This window comes from Myotis brandtii, unplaced genomic scaffold (assembly GCF_000412655.1).
Source record: "Myotis brandtii unplaced genomic scaffold, ASM41265v1 scaffold63, whole genome shotgun sequence".
Taxonomy (NCBI): domain Eukaryota; kingdom Metazoa; phylum Chordata; class Mammalia; order Chiroptera; family Vespertilionidae; genus Myotis; species Myotis brandtii.
The window spans coordinates 1,669,365-1,691,156 of record NW_005370411.1 but is presented as its reverse complement, the minus strand read 5'-3'; the positions used below and the strand labels follow the sequence as shown (position 1 = coordinate 1,691,156).

General features: G+C 39.0%; 1 protein-coding gene across 1 annotated transcript in view; it reads right to left on the bottom strand.

The window, feature by feature from the left end:
* ZBTB11 (zinc finger and BTB domain containing 11) overlaps window positions 1-21,792 on the bottom strand; it is a 35,158-nt gene that overhangs the window by 11,956 nt on the left and 1,410 nt on the right. Inside the window, exons 2-5 of the mRNA XM_014528297.1 lie at window positions 14,726-15,004; window positions 13,657-13,888; window positions 5,421-6,262; window positions 5,008-5,187 (exon numbers count right to left, since the gene is read on the bottom strand). Coding sequence (XP_014383783.1) covers window positions 5,008-5,187; window positions 5,421-6,262; window positions 13,657-13,888; window positions 14,726-15,004 — 1,533 coding nt within the window. The remainder of the gene's footprint in view (window positions 1-5,007; window positions 5,188-5,420; window positions 6,263-13,656; window positions 13,889-14,725; window positions 15,005-21,792) is intronic.

Below are 21,792 nucleotides of genomic sequence, written 5' to 3'. Positions count from 1 at the left end.
GGGCGTGCAGGAGGCAGCCGATCAATGATTCTCTCTCATCATTTATATTTCTATCTCTCCCTTCCTCTCTGAAATAAAAAATATATTAAAAACAAAATAAAGAAGACCCTTTAACATTTCATATAATAGCAGTTTGGTGGTGATCAACTCCTTTAGCTTTTTCTTGTCCGAGAAGCTCTGTATATGTCCTCAATTCTAAATGATAGCTTTCCTGGGTAATCTTGGTTGTTAATTCCTTGCTTTTCTGTCAGTGTTCATGGGCTATGCATATATGTTCTTTGGCTAATCTCTTACATAATTTACACCTCCATGAATATTCTGTAACTACCAATTTGTACTTCTAAATCCCTTCACCTTTTTTCCCCTTCTTCTTTTTAAAAAACCTTTAGCCTGGCCGGCGTGGCTCAGTGGTTGCATGTCAACCTAGGAGTTCACATGCCTGGGTTGTGGGCTCAATCCCTAGTGGGGCGTGCAGGAGGCAGCCGATCAATGATTCTCTCTCATCATTTATATTTCTATCTCTCCCTTCCTCTCTGAAATAAATAAAAAATATATTAAAAACAAAATAAAGAAGACCCTTTAACTCATATAATAATAGCAGTTTGGTGGTGATCAACTCCTTTAGCTTTTTCTTGTCTGAGAAGCTCTGTATATGTCCTCAATTCTAAATGATAGCTTTCCTGGGTAATCTTGGTTGTTAATTCCTTGCTTTTCTTCACTTTGACTATTTCTTGCCAGTCCCTTCTGGCCTGCAATGTTTATGCTGAGAAATCTGCTGACAGGCATATGGGGAAGCTCCCTTGTAGGTAACTAACTGCTGAACTCTTGCTGCTTTTAAGATTCTCTCTTTGGCCTACCTGGTGTGGCTCAGCGGTTGAGCATCGACCCAGGAACCACAGTTCCATTTCTGGTCATATCACACACCCAGGTGTAGGCTCGATCCCCAGTAGGGGACGTGCAGGCAGCAATTGACCAATGTTTCCCTCTCATCGATGTTTCTCTCTCCATCTCCCTTTCTCTCTCTAAAATATTCAATAAAAACATTTAAAAACAATTTAGCTCTAAAAAAAAAGATTCTTAGTCTTTTTTTGCATATTACTTATGTGTCTTGGTGTGGGCCACTTTGGGTTCATCTTGTTTGGGACTCTCTGTACTTCCTGGACTTGTATGTCTATTTCCTTCACCAGGTTAGGGAAGTTTTCTATCATTATTTTTTCAAATAGATATTCAATTTCTTGTTCTCTTTCTCCTTCCGGCACCCCCATGATGCAAATGTCAATGTGCCTGATGTTGTCCCAGAGGTTCCTTACACTATCTTCATATTTCTGAAACCTTTTCTCTTTTTGCTGTTCCGATTGGGTGTTTTTTGCTTCCGTGTGTTCCAAATCACTTATTTGATTCTCATTGTGATCTAACCTACTATTGATTTCTTGTAAATTATTCTTCATTCCAGTTATGTATCCTTCATTTCTGACTGTTTCCTTTTTATGGTTTCTATGTCCTTTTTCATGCTGTTGAAGTTCTCACTAAGTTCTTACAAGTTCTCACTAAGTACCTTGAGCATCATTATAACCATTTTCAAAAAACTCTACATCTGGTAGTTTTCTTGCCTCCATTTCATTTACTTCTTTTTTTGGAGATTTTTCCTATTTTCATTTGGAACCTGTTTCTTTGTCTCCTTATTTTGGATGCTTCCCTATGTTTGTTTCTATTTATTAGGTAGAGCTGCTATATCTCCTGTACTTAGTAGAATGGCCTTATATAGTAAGCATCCTCCAGTCACCCGAGTTGGGTGCTCTAAGTATGCCCCTCTGTGGGCTGTGTGCACTGTCCCATTATAATTGAGCTTTGATTGCTGTTGGCATCACTGGGAGGGAATGACCCCCAGGACAATCGGCTGTGAGGACTAGCTGCTGTGCACAAGTCAACCTTACAGAGCAGGACCTCCTTCAGTGGGGCTTTGGTGCTCACTGATTCCCCCCTTTGAGTGTGTCTCTCACAGAGGTGGTAGGGTTATAATCAGGTATGGTCTGAAGCTGTCCAACAAATGCACTGGCTGTGGTGCTAAGTCAACCATCATCTATGCCCTGCTTGGGGCATAGTTACAGAGAGATCTGCAGGTGGCTGCTACTTGTGTTGGCCTTGGAGATGCCCAAGAGAGACCAAACTGTGAACCAAGGCAGGCTGCAGCTAGTGATGGGCCTGTGGCACTTAGCAAGAGGCATGGACTATGTAGAGGCTGCTTGAGAGTTTTTAGGAAAGTCTGAAGCAGGAGGCAAGAGGGGTCAGTTGTATGGAAAAGCCACTGGAAATGGCTTGGATGGGCCTGAAGGCTGGGTGAAGGGAGCCTCAAGGAATCACCAGGGCAGGGCAAACAGTGTGAGCCAGGTTGATGGAGTCTCAGATATGATGCCTATCTGTCAGCTCTATGGGTGTGGGGACTCTACCAATACTTTTGTCTGACAGAAAACTCTCATCCTGGTGCCAAAAAAGAAAAGTAAGTTCTTCCCTGTATATCCCTGGTTCCTTTCAAGCTGCTGCCCCAGCACTGGAGCTCAGAGAAAGTGAGTCTGGGTCTGAGTTCAGACCCTTTAAGAGGAACTGCTTGGGAGTATGGAAAAGCCACTGGAAATGGCTTGGATGGGCCTGAAGGTTGGGTGAAGGGAGCCTCAAGGAATCACCAGGGCAGGGCAAACAGTGTAAGCCAGGTTGATGGAGTCTCAGATATGATGCCTATCTGTCAGCTCTATGGGTGTGGGGACTCTACCAATACTTTTGTCTGACAGAAAACTCTCATCCTGGTGCCAAAAAAGAAAAGTAAGTTCTTCCCTGTATACTCAGGGGGGACCTCTGCAGCCAAGATATCCCTCCCAATTTTACTTATTTATTTTTAAAGAATAGTTTATTGATTTTTAAAAAAAATATATGTTTTATTGATTTTTCAAAGAGAGGAAGGGAGAGGGATAGAGAGTTAGAAACATCGATGAGAGAGAAACATTGATCAGCTGCCTCCTGCACACTCCCTACTGGGGATGTGCCTGGTACCAAGGTACATGCCCTTGACTGGAATCGAACCTGGGACCCTTCAGTCCGCAGGCCGACGCTCTATCCCGAGCCAAACTGGTTAGGGCTATTGATTTTTTAAAGAGAGAGGAAGGAAGAAGAGAGACACATTGATGGGAGAGCAACATTGATCTGCCACCTCCTACACACCCCCTACCAGGGGTCAAGCCCACAACCCAGGCATGTACCCTGCCGAAGACTCAAACCAGAAACCTCTTGGTGCAGGGATGATGCCCAACCGAACCACACCAGCCAGGCCATCCTTCCTGATTTAAAACTCCCACATGTGGGTGTGAGACCAGCCTGTTCTGCATCTCTGTCCCTCCTCTCAATCTTGAGGTGGCTTCTTCTTTAAATCCCTAGTTGTAGGACTTCTATTCAGCTAGATTTCAGGGGGTTCTGAATGATGGTTGTTCTTTATTTTTGATGTGGGTGTGGAAGGACTCAAGTAACACACTTACCTACCATCTTCACTGGAAGTCGGGTTTTTTTTTTTAATTTGTGTAAGTTTTCTTCTCTCTGCGTAGTCTTGGATTCCTCAAAGTTGTTTTCCTCTTGAAATGTTTATCATGAGTCTGATTATCCCTGGTGTCCATTCACATTTCAGAATAAGATGTTAAAAAGATCGACTGGAATTTCTGTGTAAGTGGGGGAGTGGGTTGTCACCCACAGGCTTTAGTTAGAAGTATCTTTAGGTCTTTTGTTTATGGGCTTTGGATTTCTCATCTCTGAAGTCTTTTTGCTTTCAAGTTAAATACCTGACTGTTAACATGCTAAGAATTGATTAGAGAAAGACAACTTTAAAAATCTAAATATTTAGTATGCAAGCTTTTACTTTTCCTTGTTTTGGGTATAGTACGTTTACCCTCTCTATACACAGTGTTCCCCAGAGCAATTATAATTTTATCTTTTCTTGAACATAAAGGATGAATCTTTGTCTGAGGGAGTGGTGGTGGGGACTTAATTGCCTCTCAAAAAGACTTTCTAACAACCAGACTCACTTCTACTTTTAAGGTAGCTAGTAATACTAATTCCTAAGCTGTTTGGTAGTTCTGCAATACAATAGGTAAGTGTGTTACTTGAGTCCTTCCACACTCACATCAAAAATACAATTTTGAGTGCTTCTTAGCTTTCCCCACTGAAAGCCTGGCAATGAGCCCTTTTAAATAATCTGTTGAATCAAAGTCTAGAACAGTGATGGAGAACCTATGACACGCGTGTCAGAGGTGACACGCGAACTCATTTTTTTGGTTGATTTTTCTTTGTTAAATATCAAAAATATAAATCTTTGTTTTACTATGGGTGCAAATATCAAAAAATTTCTATATGTGACACGGCACCAGAGTTAAGTTAGGGTTTTTCAAAATGCTGACATGCCGAGCTCAAAAGGTTCGCCATCACTGGTCTAGAATTTAGTTGCTAAGGTCTCCCTCTCCTATTCTCTTTGAGCTTATTTATTTTTTCCTTCCATGAACACTGTGTGTGCCCTGCTGGAAAACTTTTTTTTTTCTTTAAATATATTTTTATTGATTTCAGAGAAGAAGGGAAAGGGAGAGATAGAAACATCAGTGATGAGAGAGAATCATTAATTGGCTGCATCCAGCATGCCCCCAATGGGGATCAAGCCCACAACCTGGAATCAAACCCGGAACCTTTCAGTCCACAGATCAATGCTCTATCCACTGAGTGAAACCAGCTAGGGCAAGAACTTACATTTTTAAAATGATAATTTTACTGTCTCACTGGTATCAGGAGGAAGTAGAGTACATCACTAAATATATTTTTTGTCAAGGAAATACAAGTACAAATCAGAAAATGACTCTTATAGTAATATAAGGGGGACAAACACATAGAACACAAATGGCAGAATAATAATGAAGCAATAAGTTAGATTCCACTTATCATGACGTTAGACCATCTTCAATTAGTTTCCCAGATACTTACCGGGCATTTGTAATCTCTAGATCTTTCATGTTTCAGTGTGTGCATTATAAGCGTGTATCTTCTCTGAAAAACCATTCCACATTCCCCACATTTATGAGATGCTTCTTCTTCAGTATTCTCTTTAGCATCCCTCTTTGGCTGTTTCATCTTTTTTCCTCTTTGAACTAATTTCTGGGCTACCTAAGTAAGGGATAGAAAACACAATCTAAGTAAATATTAATCATTTTTATTTTTAAGTCATGAATCATAAATATTGCAAATTCACGTATCTTGTTATACTGTTATTTAAAAGTTTAAGCTGCTTTCCTGTACTTATCCTCCTTCACCCCATAATTTTCACCATAGGCATAAGTTTACCCACAGAATGCTTTCAAATTAAAGCTAAAACTACAAATGCCAACTCTTCATCATACCTGTTGAACTGCTGATTTGGGAGTGGCTTTCCGTTTCTGCAGCTTTTTCTCCATTCCTTTGTGTAGTCGAATATATCCCCCTTCATTAATAGAACGCTGTCGAAGCCTGCTTCTATAAGTATCATCATCAGGGCTGAGGTCTGTCTTTGCAACTAGATTTTCCTGATCTTTTAAAGACTGGCCAAGGTTCTGTCTATGCTCTGGAATGTCTTCATCACAAATATCCTCATTTGATGTATCATTTCCCATATCACTGTTTTCTGGAGAGCCACTGATTACATTCTCTTTGGAGAGTTTAGGATAAATATTAGAAACTGTGCTACCTTCTTTACTGTTTGAAGTTTCTAGTTCTGTCTGGTTGTTTTTTGTTACTAAATCAACAGACTCCATTTCAGGGTGAGAATCAGTTGCACAGCCTATAGGTGAAGGTGACAGAGCAGCTTCAGCCTCTGCGGGGACCTGGGGCTCAGGCCGCTGTCTGAGCTCTCCATGCTGCTCAGTTTCTGGCACTTCTCCATTCACCAACAGTACAATTTCACAATCCCCAAGATCAGTAGGTAAAGTTGTGGTGGTTCCCTCATTGTTAACCACAGGAGGTGCTGTACCTCCGTTTTGTTCTGGTAAGTCCTGGGTAGATGCAACTGTTTGTACTTCACCCTTTTTATATACCGTTAGCTGCTTCTCTTCCATTAGTTTATGTACACTTTCACAGATTTCTAAAACTTCTGACATGAAGAGATGCCGAGCCAAGATGGCTACATCAGCCATGCTACAGAAATCAAAACTTAGGACAGAAGTATAGGCAAATTCCAGTAAAGGGAGGAAGCTTGCTTTACAGAAACCTATATGAAACAAGACAGATGAGGGACAAAAAAGTCAAATCACCACTAACACACCTTGTAAGAACAATTAATACATGATTATGACAATATAAAATAGAATATAAAGGCAAACATGACCATTTATTCTGCAATTAAACACCCTGGATTTGTTTTTGTGTTCTGGTTGTTTATTAAGCCTTGACTAACACTCACTTCTATAAGCCGAGTCTCTCAATACCTAAAATAGAAAATAATATCAGACTTACTACCTCAAAGAGTTGTTGTAAGGCAGTCATTTTCAAACTGTACTCCTTAGAACCCCGGGGGTTCCTCAAATTCCCCTCAAGAAACAGCTGCTGGAGAATGGAGGGTAAAAAAAGAGAGGGATGCAGGTGAGTAGGCAGGGTTCAACCAACTTGTCTTCTAACCTCACTTCATATGTATAGCTTGCATATTTTAATAGAAGTCCATATAAAAATTTTATTGTGAACAATGAGTTCTACTAAATATTTAAAAACAAGGTATAAGGCAGGAGGCTAGCAAAATGTTTCTGTAAAGAGTCAGATAATTAATAGTATAGGCCATAAAATGTCTGTTGCAACTACTCAACTCTGTCATTATAGCTAGAAAGAGTAGTCACAGATAACACATATACAAATGGGTGTGGCTGTGTTCTAATACAACTTTATTTACAAAAAAACGAGGGAAAGGAGAATTGGGCTATGGTTTGCCTATTCCTGGTCTAAGGAATGAAATAATTACTGTACACATGAGGTATTACATTCCTATTTTATCTGAAAAAATAAGATCAGTTTATTTCTTTTCTAAGTTCTCAGTACTTCGCTTTCAAAAGCCATTTTAATATAGGCATGATTCAAAAATCAGAAAATTATAGTGATGTCTAACTCCATCTCCATAACCAGTATTTTTAAGAATTTGTATAGTTTTCCAGAGTTTCTTTATAAAGCCAAGCAAATATTCTTACTCCCCTTTTTTTACAGGAGGTATCTTATTACACTCTACTGTGCCTTACTTTTCATATACAATAATTTATCTTAGAGATCTTTTTAAAATATTTTTTTATTGACTTCAGAGAGGAAGGGAGAAGGAAAGAGACAGAAACATCAATGATGAGAGAGATTCATTGATTTCCCCCGACCAGGGACCGAGCCCCAAACCTGGTCATGTATCCTGATCGGGAATCCAACTGACCTCCTGGTTCATAGGTTGACGCTTAACCACTAAGCCATACCAGCTGGGCTATCTTAGAGATCTTTTATTAAAATAAAGAGAGCCAGCCCTAGCCGGTTTGGCTCAGTGGATAGAGCACAGGCCTGCAGACTGAAGAGCCCAGGTTTTATTACAGTCAAGGGCACATACCCAGGTTGCAGGCTCCATCCCCAGATGGGGGCATGCAGGAGGCAGCAGATCGATGATTCTCTCTCATCATTGATGTTTCTCTCCTCCCCCCTCCCTCCCTCTCCCTTCTTCTCTAAAATCAATAAAAATATATTTTAAAAAATATAGAGAGAGCCAAAGCAACCTTTTAAAAACACACATTTGCTGCGTTATTCAGTTTTGACTCAAGCTACATAAAATGCTGTCCTTTTACATAGGCAGACGGGATGCACAAGTATACATGGAAGCCATACACTGAGATACATTAGGATCAGGTTGAAAACTGAGGGAACTACACATCAACATTATCATCATGGCTATTTCTGCCATCCCAATGAAGGCTGTAATTAAATAGGCTATAACCATATTAATCCTGCTACAAATTATGAGACCAAGTTAAATAGCTTGAAGAAAGAAGGAATATTTCTTTTTTAAAAAATATACTTTTTATTGATTTTAGAGAGGGAGGGGGAGGGGAAGAGATAGAAACATCAATGATGAGAGAGATTCATTGATCAGCTGTGCCCCACACTGGGGATCAAGCCTACAACCTCAGCATGTGCCCTGACCAGGAATCGAACTGTGACCTCTTGGTTCATAGGTCAGCGTTCAAACACTGAGCCACACCAGCTGGACAGAAAGTATATTTCTTTAAAAAACACACACATACCAACAAAATAATGTATGTTGGTCTGTTATCTAGTATCTTTTTAATTTCTAAGTTTGAAGCCATAAGAAAAATTTTCCACAAAAGAATTAACACTGTTCCAAATAACACTTTGACTATCTAAAACCATTTTTTCAAAGCTACAAGTTATGTTTATTGTAAAACACTATAAAACAGCCCAGCTGGCATAGCTCTGTGGTTGAGCATCAACCTATGAACCAGGAGGTCATGGTTTGATTCCTAGTCAGGGCATATCCCTGAGTTACGGGCTCGATCCCCAGTATGGGGCACAGAAGATCAATGAATCTCTCTCATCATTGATGTTCCTCTCTCTCTCTCCATCTCTCTCTCTGAAATCAATAATAAAATATCTTTTTTTTAAAAAAAAGAATCACTTTTTAAAAATACTATAAAACACACACAAAATAAGAAAACAAAAATAAAAAATCACTCATAATCTTACTGTTAAAAGATAAGACTGATAATTTTGGTGTTCTGTTTTTACCCCTAGCCTTTTTACATACATATATATACACATTCTGTAAATGAAAAGGAAACGGGTAATTTTGCAAGATGAAACATAGATGTGAGAGAGATATATCGGTTGGTTGCCTCCTATTCACACCCCAATCTGGGTTGAGCCTGCAAGTGAGATACTTGCCCTTGAGAGGGAATCGAACCTGGGAGCCTGTTTTGCAGGCTGATGCTCTAACTACTGAACAAACCAGCCAGGGCTTCTTTTTATTTTATTGATTTTAGAGGGAGAGGAGAGGAGAAGAAGAGGGGAAGGGAGATAAACATGTATTTGTTGTTCCACTTATTTATGCATTCAATGTTTGATTCCTAACCGGAATCAAACCTGCAAGCTTAGCTATGGGGATGATGCTCTAACCAACCGAGCTACCAAGTTAGGAAATTTTATATTATATGTTTTTATGAAAATTAAAAAAAATTTTTAATGGACAACATGATAGAGCATCGGCCTGCAGACTCAAGGGTCGCAGGTTCGATTCCAGTCAAGGGCATGTACCTTGGTTGCAGGCACATCCCCAGTGGGGAGTGTGCAGGAGGCAGCTGATCGATGTTTCTCTCTTATCGATGTTTCTAACTCTCTATCCCTCTCCCTTCCTCTCTGTAACAAATCAATAAAATATATTTTTTTAAAAAAAGGACAACATGCCCAGCTGGTGTGGCTCAGTGGTTGAGCATTGACCTATGAGCCAGGAGGCTACGGTTCGATTCCGATCAGGGCACATTGCCCAGTTGCAGGCTCGATCCCCAGTGTGGGGCATACAGGAGGCAACTAATCGATGTGTTTCTCTCATAAAAAATAAATAAATAAACTTATGACAGGTACTTCCACATTCAGCATACAGTATGGTAGACTACGATGCCCTGAAGGACCCATATACTTGAAAAATACTAGATAAAAATATTTTAAATTATTCTAAATATACTCAGCGCCCCACCAAATTAAGCCAAGCTTAATTTAGCACTTTGATAGTCATAAAAAAAACCTCAAGATGAGAATTTAAAGTGGTCCCAGACTGCTAATGCCCTCAGTATCTAAAGAAGCAAATGCTTTTCTAGGATCTTCAACTTAGGACTCAAAGATTTCCCATAAAATTCTAAAGAATATGAATTCAGTATATATAGGGTTGTGGTTTTTTTTTTAAATCACAAAGAAACAAGACACAAATGAACAAAAAGTTAGTAGAAACAAACAGCATAAGTCAAACCAGCAAAGAATATAAGTATTGCTATAATCAGACATGAAAAACAAAGAGTAGCATACCAGTAGAACAAAAGATCATAAAAAGTAGCTCCCTAAAACTGATAATCTGAAATAAAACTAAAAAGAACCTCTAAAATGGAAAACACAAATTGGAATAAAAAACTCAATAAATTTCATAGCAAATCAGACACAGCTAAAGAGTGAGCGAACTGGAATTTTTCAGGATAATCTACAAAGAAATGAACAAATTATGAAGGAGAGATTAAGAAACACAGAATAGCCAAAACCGGTTTGGCTCAGTGGATGGAGCGTCAACCTGCGGACTGAAAGGTCCCAGGTTCGATTCCGGTCGAGGGCATGTACCTGGGTTGCAGGCGCATCCCCAGTGGGGAGTGTGCAGGAGGCAGCTGATCGATGTTTCTCTCTCATCGATGTTTCTAACTCTCTATCTCTCTCCCTTCCTCTCTCTAAAAAATCAATAAAAATATATTTAAAAAAAAAAAAAAGAAAAGAAACAGAATATAAAGTGAGAATGTATCAAAAAGTATAAAGTACCTTGGAATATAGCAAAAGATAAGTAAGGCCTTTGTTGGATACATCTCTAAAACTTTATTATAGTCTCTATCAAAATACATTATTTTCTTTTTGTGGAAGTTGAGGAGCTGCTTTGACAGTTCAGTGGTTCTCAACCTTCCTAATGCCGCAACCCTTTAATACAGTTCCTCATGTTGTGGTGACCCCCAATTTCATTGTTACAAATTGAACATAATTGAAGCATAGTGATTAATCACAAAAACAATATGTAATTATATATGTGTTTTCCGATGGTCTTAGGCAACCCCTGTGAAAGGGTCATTCGACCCCCAAAGGGATCGCGACCCACAGGTTGAGAACCGCTGGTTTATATGGAATAGCAATTGGTTCTAAATAACTAAAACCCACCTGAATAATAAAGGTGGCAAACTTTCCTTATTATAAAGCTAAGGTAATTAAGACCAAATTCTAAGAGTGTAGAAAAGCCCTGGAGGGTGGCTCAGTTGGTTGGAGTGTTGTCCCATGCACCAAAAGGTTTTAGGATCAATCCCCTATCTGGGTGCCTATGGGAGGCAGCCCATCTTTCTCTGTCTCTGTCTCTCTCTCCTCCCTCTCCCCCGCCCACCTCCCTCTCTAAAAATCCATAGAAACATGCCCTCAGGTGAGGATAAAAAAATTTAAAAAGAGAGTAGGAAGAAACAGCCAATAGATTAGAGCAAAACCTAGAGCCACTACCAAATACATGTGGAAATTTGTTTTCTTTTTTTTCCCTTACCTGAGGATATTTCCCATTGATTTTAGAGAGAGTGGAAGAGAGAGGGAAACACAGAAATATCAATGTGAGAGAAATACACTGTTTGGTTACCTCCTGCATGAGACCTGACCAGGGTCTGGGCTGGGGAGGAGCCTGCAACCATGGTACATGTCCGTGACAGAAATCAAATCCAGGACCCTTTGGTCCACAGGCTGACGTTCTATCCACTGAGCCAAACTGGCTAGGGCAGAAAATTGTTTTCTAAGAGAATTTGCATGGTCTTTGGGCAGGAAGAGGATAGAATTTTCACTAAATGGTTCTGAGAAAAGTGGTGATCAAAATAGGGAGGGAAATGATATCAAACACCTATCTCTTACTAATATTCCAAATAGATTAAAAATTAAACATAGCCGTAACCAGTTTGGCTCAGTGGATAGAGCGTTGGCCTGAGGACTGAAGGGTCCTGGGTTCGATTCTGATCAAGGGCACATGCCCGGGTTGCAGGCTCAATCCCCAGTAGGGAGTGTGCAGGAGGCAACCAATCAATGATTCTCTCTCATCATTCATGTTTCTATCTCTCCCTCTCCCTTCTCTGAAATGAATAAAAAAATTCTTAAAAAACAAAACATATTTGCTTAACATATATAAAAATAAGCATATGGAATGAAGAATAAATGAGGTATTTTTTTTAATAAAGAGGTTGTATTGCAGTTATTTGGGGCGGACTTTTAATTTACTACAAGCTAATGAGAAATTGGGAAAGAAAAACACTCATATGCTTTTTTCTGCTTCAGATGCAAAAAGACAGAAAAAAAATTCCAAAGCTAAAATATAAAAAGACTATATCTGTGATGAATTTTATTATTAAGATGGCCCACTATAAGGAGTATTTTCTCCTGAGTCTCCAAACCCAGAGAAAAGCAAACTCCACTAATCTAGAATGTAATACAACTCTATGCTCCATAAAAGTTTTTGCTCATCATTGTATTGCCTGAGCTTACATTAGTTCCTCACACACAGTAGATGATTAACAAATTTTTAAAAAATATGTTTTTATTGATTTCAGAGAGAGGAAGAGAGAGGGAGAGATAGAAACATCAATGATGAGAGAGAATCATTGATCAGCTGCCTCCTGCATGCCCCCACTGGGGATAGAGCCTGCAACCTGTGCACGTTTCCTGACCAGAATAGAACCGTGACCTCCTGGTTCATGGGTTGACGCTCAACCACTGAGCCACATGAGTCAAGCTTTTAGTAATTAAGCACATATAAGAAAAAAATATATGTATTTGTCTCCCCAGAAGAAATGAGTTTAAAAAGTATAAGGTAGAAAAGGATCAGTGGTTAACTAGGTTAAGTGTTAATATACCTGGACAAAATTACTTTTTTGTTTCAGAAAGAGGAAATGACACTTTACACAGTGATGTCAGTAATTCAAGAGTTGCAGCAAGTTAATATTATGAAAAAATGAATAAATGAGGTTATTTTATTTATTAAAATATATTTTTATTGAATTCCGAGAGGAAGGGAGAGGGAGAGAGATAGAAACATCAATGAGAGAATCATTGATCGGCTGCCTCCAGCACACCCTCACTGGGGATCAAACCTGCAACCTGGGCAAGAGCCCTGACCGGGAATTGAACTGTGACCTCGTGGTTCATAGGTCAATGTTCAACCACTAAGCCACACCATCCCAGCAGGTTAGCTATTTTAATTCGTACTAAATTTTCATTTATTGATTCCTAAGCCCTTCTATAAGTTCTAATAAGGCCAAAAACAAAAGTCAAATTATTCATTTACAATAACAATGAAACAAACAAAAAACCCTCTACCTGGAATTCTCATTATCCTTCACTGACAGTTTGATTATTGAACCTAATGAGTTCTAATGATTAATCTTAAAAATCAAAAACCAGACTTACAAAAGTGCTCTATAATTAACATGTTCCACAACTTAATATACAGGCAGTCATTTTTTAAATAACAATTACTTAGTGTAACAACACTGATGCAGTCATGGACTTTTCTCAAACTGTTTTTAACAGTGTAAAAACAGATAATCTTCTACTGCTACAATTGTCTCACCTAAGAGGCAGTGGATAGGAAATGACAGCCTTTTCCATAAATCTACCTTGGAAGCTTGCTAACAGGTTTTCAGTTCAGCTTAGTCTGCTGCTATAAGTGGGCTTCTTCCACTTTAGCATTAACCCTGAGTTTGTAAGAAACACACACACACACACACACACACACACACACACACACGCGCGCGCGCGCCTTTTCCAGTATGTACTTATAAACAAAAAGCAAGAGTATTAGAAAATTCTTACCGGAAAGATCCACCACTGCCTCATGACTGGAAATAGCTCCTTTCTCAATAAAAAGATCTCGAAAATATTCACTATTAGCTGACAAAACAGATTTATGAGCTTTGTACTCTTCTCCTTCAATTAACAAAGTAACATCACAAAACTGGTTGGAGAGTCTCTGTTCATTCAGTTGCTTTAACACAGCCTGACAATGTTTTGGAGAAGAACGTTTCACCACTCCTTTGGTGTCAACCTATCAAAATAAGTGTGAGACCAAGAGTTGTATTATATATCATCTGTATGTCTACCCTTAACAGAATTTAAGACAAGACACATCCTTCCCTTTTAAAAGATACCACTAATTAAGAAAGAAATAGCCTGATATTCTTTCTTTATTATCTATGTATTTAAATGAAAAGATATGTTGTTCTCACTCTCTTCTGCTATGTTCATTCTACTTGACCCACTGAAAGTCTGCATCTCATTTCTTACTAGCCTGAAATCTGATGACATATGAAACTAATGCAGGCAAAAAACAAAGACCTAGCCAGCTTAATTTCACCTTGCTGCGTGGCCCAGAGACTGCTTCCAGAAGTGTATTCTGTCTGTCTATACACCATTAAAAAAGAGAGGAGTAATTAACAAGTTACATTCTGAAGAGAACAACAGGAATATTTATGCTGAATGAAGAGGCAATATTAGCATACTTCTAGTGTATACAACAACATAGTGCATTACCCAGTGGTTCTCAACCTTCTGGCTCTTTAAATACAGTTCCTCATGTTGTGACCCAACCATAAAATTATTTTCGTTGCTACTTCATAACTGTAATGTTGCTACTGTTATGAATCATAATGTAAATATCTGATATGCAGGATGGTCTTAGGCGACCCCTGTGAAAGGGTCGTTCGACCGCCAAAGGGGTCACAACCCACAGGTTGAGAATCGCTGCAGACGTAGACCAGCTTAAATCTTCAATGTCAATGCCAATACTCAAGCAGTTTTAGTAGTTTAAGAAAAAATTCACAAAGCCTACAAACACTAATACATTAGTTACACATGTTAAAGCTGAATGAAAAGTTCCACTTACAAATACAAGTTCATGTTTAGATATTGGCTTCTTTTTTGCAGGCTTGGAGGCTGTAGTTGGAGTTGAAGTAAAGTTGCTCAGGTCATCCTCTGATTCATTACTTTCTTCTCCAGATTCAAGGTCTAGTCCTAATTCTTCCAACATTTCTGAAGTATCTGATATTGGACGGGACCGATCTAGTTTCTCCTGGCATTTGCTACACTGTTTAATGTAATCTTTGACTTGCTTTAATATACCTACAATAAAAATAAAAGTTAACAAGTCAAATGTAATATTGTTCTTATTTAAAAATTGAAAAATATATTAGACAGGTGATTATTTAGTCTGTGTATACTTATGTATCTTCCAGTGCATGCATATGTGTAGACACAAACATGACCCATTAAGTACACAGAGTTCTTTAGAATTTAAGATACATTTTTTCAAAGATATAAGGTTACAAACAATGGTTTCTTTCCATGCTGAAGTAGACTGTTTTGTTTATTTCTAGTTATTCACTTCCCCACCACTATGTAGCACTGCCCATTTTCACGTGAGCTGCTACTTATTCATGCATTAGGAGCTACATGAAACTGCTAATATTCAACTGTTTTTGACCTTCATAAACAGTAATATAATGTGGCTCAAGCTAATACCTCTTCACCTTACTAACATCAGGTTTGACCATGCAATTTGCTTTGGTCAATGGATATATGTGCCATGTCTCATTAGAAGCTTAAGAGGCACTGTTGCCCAGCCCGTGTGGCTCAATGGTTTCACATCCACCTATAAACCAGGTCATAATTCGATTCCTAGTCAGGGCACACGCTCAGGTTGTGGACTCAATCCCCAGTTGGGGGCCTGCAGGAGGCAGCTGATCAATGATTCTCTCTCATCATTGATGTTTCTATCTTTCTCTCCCTCTCCCTTCCTCTCTGAAATAAAAGAGAGAGAGAGAGAGAGAGACTGTTTCACCTCAGTTCTCTGAATTTCATCGCCTCTTAAAGAACATGTTCCAGATGGATGCTGTACTTTAGCTTGAACTGCAGATGAAAAAGACAGGTAGGGCCCTGCCCGGTTTGGCTCAGTGGATAGAGCGTCGGCCTGCAGACTGAAGGGTCCCAGGTTCAATTCCGGTCAAGGGCATGTACCTAGGTTGTGGGCACATCCCCAGTAGGGAGTGTGCAGGAGGCAGCTGATTGATGTTTCTCTCTATCCCTCTCCCTCTCCCTTCCTCTCTGTAAAAAATCAATAAAATATATTTTTTAAAAAAAACAAAAAAAGACAGGCAGGGCCAATCTGCAACCTGAACAGGACTACAACCAAACCTTGTAATCACATTATAAAAGAAATCTCATGTTTTTGAAAGCTATCACATTTTAGGTTTTCTTTTTTTATTGTTGACACTATTACAGATGTACTTCCCTTTCCCACCCACTCGAGATTTTAAGTTTATCTGAAATAACAGCATACACAACTAACAAAAGTTGAATGTACAAAAGGCACTCTCAAAACCCTATTTTTGAATTTCAACCCAGCATGTTGGGGTGGGGGTAGGGAGCAGGGAGGAACACTTTTTATATATACCAGGTCTTTGCCTTGAATGACATGGTTTTGTTCAATGTTAGTTTGTTACTACACTGACGAGATGAATAGTTAAATAGGAACTTAACTCTTATATATATCAATTAGCCAATGGTAAAATTGGTTGTTATACATCGTTTTGCTTAAAATCACAACCTATCGAGGACATTAAATGAGGATTTACCGTACACACACACACACACACACACATCATCCTTATAAATTAGGACCAATTAATTCTCATTCTACAGACTGGGAGAATGAAGCCCTAAGAGGCAAGTAACTTGTCCAAAGTCACATCTAGTAAATTGCATGCTGGACCTCCAGAAGCCATGTAACCTTTCAGTATATTATACTACTTACCCAAGAACACATTTGTCCATCCCTGTGACAGAAACTCCTTTCCCCACAATTCCCAAATAAAATGCAAATGAAAAGGTTCATTAATTAGCTAAAATGATACAGAGGTATATAATAAATTTCTGAAAAGAGTTTCAATATATCAAAATATACCAAGTTCCTTGCTTTCAACTTTCAGAGAGTAGTCAAGCAGCATTCCTCAAATTATATTATGTCCCATCCTTACTAGAAAGTACATAGTGAACTCATAAATTCAAAAATTGTATTCTCATTTTAGATACACACTATGGATATTATTATACTAAAAAGCTCTGAGTTCTACAGTAAAAAAAACCTGTTTAACCTAGGACTTTGCTGAATTTGTTCACAGAATACAATTTTTTAGCAGACATAACTTGTAAAATAATGGATTAGGAATAAATATAACTTTCATAAAAAAGGTATTTATGCCCTGGCCAGCTTGGCTCAGTGGATAGAGCGTTGTTGGCCTGCGGACTGAAGACTCCCAGGTTTAATTCCAGTCAAGGGCATGTGCCCCAATTACTGGCTTGATCCCCAGTAGAGGTGTGCAGGAGGCAGTTGATTCCTGTCATCATTGATGTTTCTCTCTTTCTCACTCTCCCTTCCTCTCTGAAGTCAATAAAAATATATTTAAATAAATAAATAAATAAAATTAAAAAGGTAGTTACATGTGCATAGATTTAGAGAGCAACAGAGGTTATATTCTAGCATCTGAAAATATTAAAGTCAATAGTAAGTCTATACTTGTATGAGACATGAGTAGGTTAAAAAAAACAAAACAATAAAAAGCCTGGACAGATATATATTTTACATACAATTAAGAGGAAATGAATCCTAGCTGGTTTGACTGATTGGATAAAGTGTCAGCCTGAGAACTGAAGGGTCCTGGGTGAGATTCTCGATCCCTAGTAGGGGTGTGCAGGAGGCAGCTGATCAATGATTTGCTCTCATCATTGATGTTTCTATCTCTTTCTCCCTCTCCCTTCCTCTCTGAAATCAATAAAAATATATTTAAAAAAAAAGAAATGAAAAAGGTGTTCATTTTCTCTGTAAAAAAAAAAGATATTCATTCTCTGTGTAAAACAAATGAGAGTAAATGGGTTGGGATGATGAAAAATTTCTGAAGATGAATAGTTGTGATTACATAACAATTTGAATTAATGTCACTGAACTGCACACTTAAAAATGGCTAAAATGGTACATTTTATTTATTCATATTTTACTAAATAAGAAAAAGTAAATGGGTATGTGAATGGGAGAAGATGTAAGAGAAGATATACAAAGTGTCCCAAAAAAATGTATACACACTTTAACAGCTGATAGCTCAATTTTGAAAATGAAATATATTTTAATAAATACTACCTTTGTAATTATTCAAAGCGTATATGTACATTTTTTGGGACATCCTATACATTTCTAAGTAAAAAACATACGTAGAGAATAAGAAGTGCTGCTATACCCAGCTGGCACGGCTCAGTGGTTGAGCATTCATCCATGAACCAGAAGATCATGGTTCGGGTTTGATTCTGGGTCAGGGCACTTACCCAGGTTTCCGGCTTGATTCCCATTAGGGGGCAAGCAGGAGGCAGCCCATCAGTGATTTTCTCTCATTGATGTTTCTATCTCCCTCTCCCTTCATCTGTGAAATCAATAACAGCATATTAAAAAAAAGTGCTGCTAGGGAAATTTCCATGTCCAAAATAAACAGAGGCAGTTTTTCTAATTAATTTTGATTGTATTTCTAAACATTTTATGATTCTGCACAATTTAGCACATTCTGCATACAGCACAGGTTTGACTATTCACTGGTTGAGTTCAAATGGCATTTGAGAAACTACACAAAAGCATTTGAACAAGGATGAAAAATAATAAATACTGCAGGGGGAAAATGGTATTAATGTATGATAGTAAATCAACTCTCTCCAAAAGCACCCTATAAAAAAACCTGTTTAACCTAGGACTTTGCTGAATTTGTTCACAGAATACAATTTTTTAGCAGACATAACTTGTAAAATAATGGATTAGGAATAAATATAACTTTCATAAAAAAGGTATTTATGCCCTGGCCAGCTTGGCTCAGTGGATAGAGCGTTGTTGGCCTGCGGACTGAAGACTCCCAGGTTTAATTCCAGTCAAGGGCATGTGCCCCAATTACTGGCTTGATCCCCAGTAGAGGTGTGCAGGAGGCAGTTGATTCCTGTCATCATTGATGTTTCTCTCTTTCTCACTCTCCCTTCCTCTCTGAAGTCAATAAAAATATATTTAAATAAATAAATAAATAAAATTAAAAAGGTAGTTACATGTGCATAGATTTAGAGAGCAACAGAGGTTATATTCTAGCATCTGAAAATATTAAAGTCAATAGTAAGTCTATACTTGTATGAGACATGAGTAGGTTAAAAAAAACAAAACAATAAAAAGCCTGGACAGATATATATTTTACATACAATTAAGAGGAAATGAATCCTAGCTGGTTTGACTGATTGGATAAAGTGTCAGCCTGAGAACTGAAGGGTCCTGGGTGAGATTCTCGATCCCTAGTAGGGGTGTGCAGGAGGCAGCTGATCAATGATTTGCTCTCATCATTGATGTTTCTATCTCTTTCTCCCTCTCCCTTCCTCTCTGAAATCAATAAAAATATATTTTTAAAAAAAGAAATGAAAAAGGTGTTCATTTTCTCTGTAAAAAAAAAAGATATTCATTCTCTGTGTAAAACAAATGAGAGTAAATGGGTTGGGATGATGAAAAATTTCTGAAGATGAATAGTTGTGATTACATAACAATTTGAATTAATGTCACTGAACTGCACACTTAAAAATGGCTAAAATGGTACATTTTATTTATTCATATTTTACTAAATAAGAAAAAGTAAATGGGTATGTGAATGGGAGAAGATGTAAGAGAAGATATACAAAGTGTCCCAAAAAAATGTATACACACTTTAACAGCTGATAGCTCAATTTTGAAAATGAAATATATTTTAATAAACACTACCTTTGTAATTATTCAAAGCGTATATGTACATTTTTTGGGACATCCTATACATTTCTAAGTAAAAAACATACGTAGAGAATAAGAAGTGCTGCTATACCCAGCTGGCACGGCTCAGTGGTTGAGCATTCATCCATGAACCAGAAGATCATGGTTCGGGTTTGATTCTGGGTCAGGGCACTTACCCAGGTTTCCGGCTTGATTCCCATTAGGGGGCAAGCAGGAGGCAGCCCATCAGTGATTTTCTCTCATTGATGTTTCTATCTCCCTCTCCCTTCATCTGTGAAATCAATAACAGCATATTAAAAAAAAGTGCTGCTAGGGAAATTTCCATGTCCAAAATAAACAGAGGCAGTTTTTCTAATTAATTTTGATTGTATTTCTAAACATTTTATGATTCTGCACAATTTAGCACATTCTGCATACAGCACAGGTTTGACTATTCACTGGTTGAGTTCAAATGGCATTTGAGAAACTACACAAAAGCATTTGAACAAGGATGAAAAATAATAAATACTGCAGGGGGAAAATGGTATTAATGTATGATAGTAAATCAACTCTCTCCAAAAGCACCCTATTATGTTTTACAAGTCCTTTAACTTGAGTGTTAGTGTTTAATGGGATCATTTTATTTTATTTATTTTTTAAAATTCCTGTATTTTATTTTATTTTCACCTGAAGATATTTTCCCATTGAATTTTAGAGAGAGTGGAAGAGAGTGGGAAAGACAGACAGAAATATCAATGTGAGAGAAACACATTATGCCTCCTGCACAAGCCCTGACCAGGGCCCAGGCCGGGGAGGAGCCTGAAACTGAGACCCTTCAGCCCGGCGAGGCTCTGTCCACTGAGCAAACCCGGCTGGGGCTTGATGGGATCATTTTAAACCTAACTTTCCAGATCCAGGGTTGATAAGCTGAAAGGATCTGCCTCAAATTAACCATTCAAGAACCACCACTGTGTAAACATAGTTAATTTACTATTTAAGAGTGGGAATTACTGCAAAGGGCTGAAATTACTTATGCAGAAAAATCTGAATCCTCTAACTAGCTTTGTGATGATGGCCAAGTCCCCAAACCTCTGAGTGCCTGTGTTTAAATGCTACTATTTATAAGCACTTTGGACAGTGTCTGACACACAGTAACTACTACACAAACATTTGGTAAATAATGCTCACTGGTCAACCTCTCTGGTACCAAGAAAAATAGTCCACATAAAACACCAAATTACCATCAAAGGGTCCTTTACTTAGTAAAGACTCAGAACAAAGTAAAATGAATGACCTTAGCGGGTAGTCCCCTAATAAGACAACTGGAGGAACAGTTTCTTACTCCAGAGCAGGGTTTCTCAACCTCTGCGGTGTTGACATTTGGGGCCAGATGGTTCTTGGGGGCGGGGGGAGGGCGTCCTGTCCTGTGCACTGCAGAAGGCCTAGCAGCCCCGACCTCTACTCAACCAGGTGCCAGTACAACCCCGGTTACAACCACCACGACTGTTTCCGGACACAGGCCTGGGAGGCAGAGCGTCCCCGTGGGGAACCACTGTTCTGCGGACCCACCGACAAAGCCGAGCAATCGGCTCCCGCCAGCGGCTCAACAGCGCCCCTCCCGTCAGTGTGGGGATCGAGGACCATCCCCGCAGTTCACTGACTCCACAGGCTCACGCCTCCTCCCTACACTGGTCCCAAGGAGCCAAAAAACTTTATACTTCTGACTATAACAATCACAGCAACCGCATTTTTTCAAGGTAAATACAGTGCCGCGCAAAAGCTCCAAAGCGCTTTCCACTGGTATTAAAGGGAAGAACATAAAAAAAACAAAAACGTTCACACTAGGAGAACCGGCTGTTCTTGACATTGAATTCCTGCCCTAAAAACGAAGCTCCAGATGACTGTTTGCAGTTGCTCCAAACAAATCACTTCTGCACGTAACCGCATTCCTCCTCATCTACACCGCAGTGCCGCGACTTGAGGAATTCGAGTAGGCGGGTCCCGAGGACCTCAGGCCCGCTGCTCAAACCCGAGGGGGACACACCGGAAAAGGAGCCGGGCTTCGGGCGGACCCTCTCCCGCCGCCGTCCGCACAACCCGGCTTCTTAAAGGCACAGCGCGCAGCCTCGCTAACCGCTGCCCGG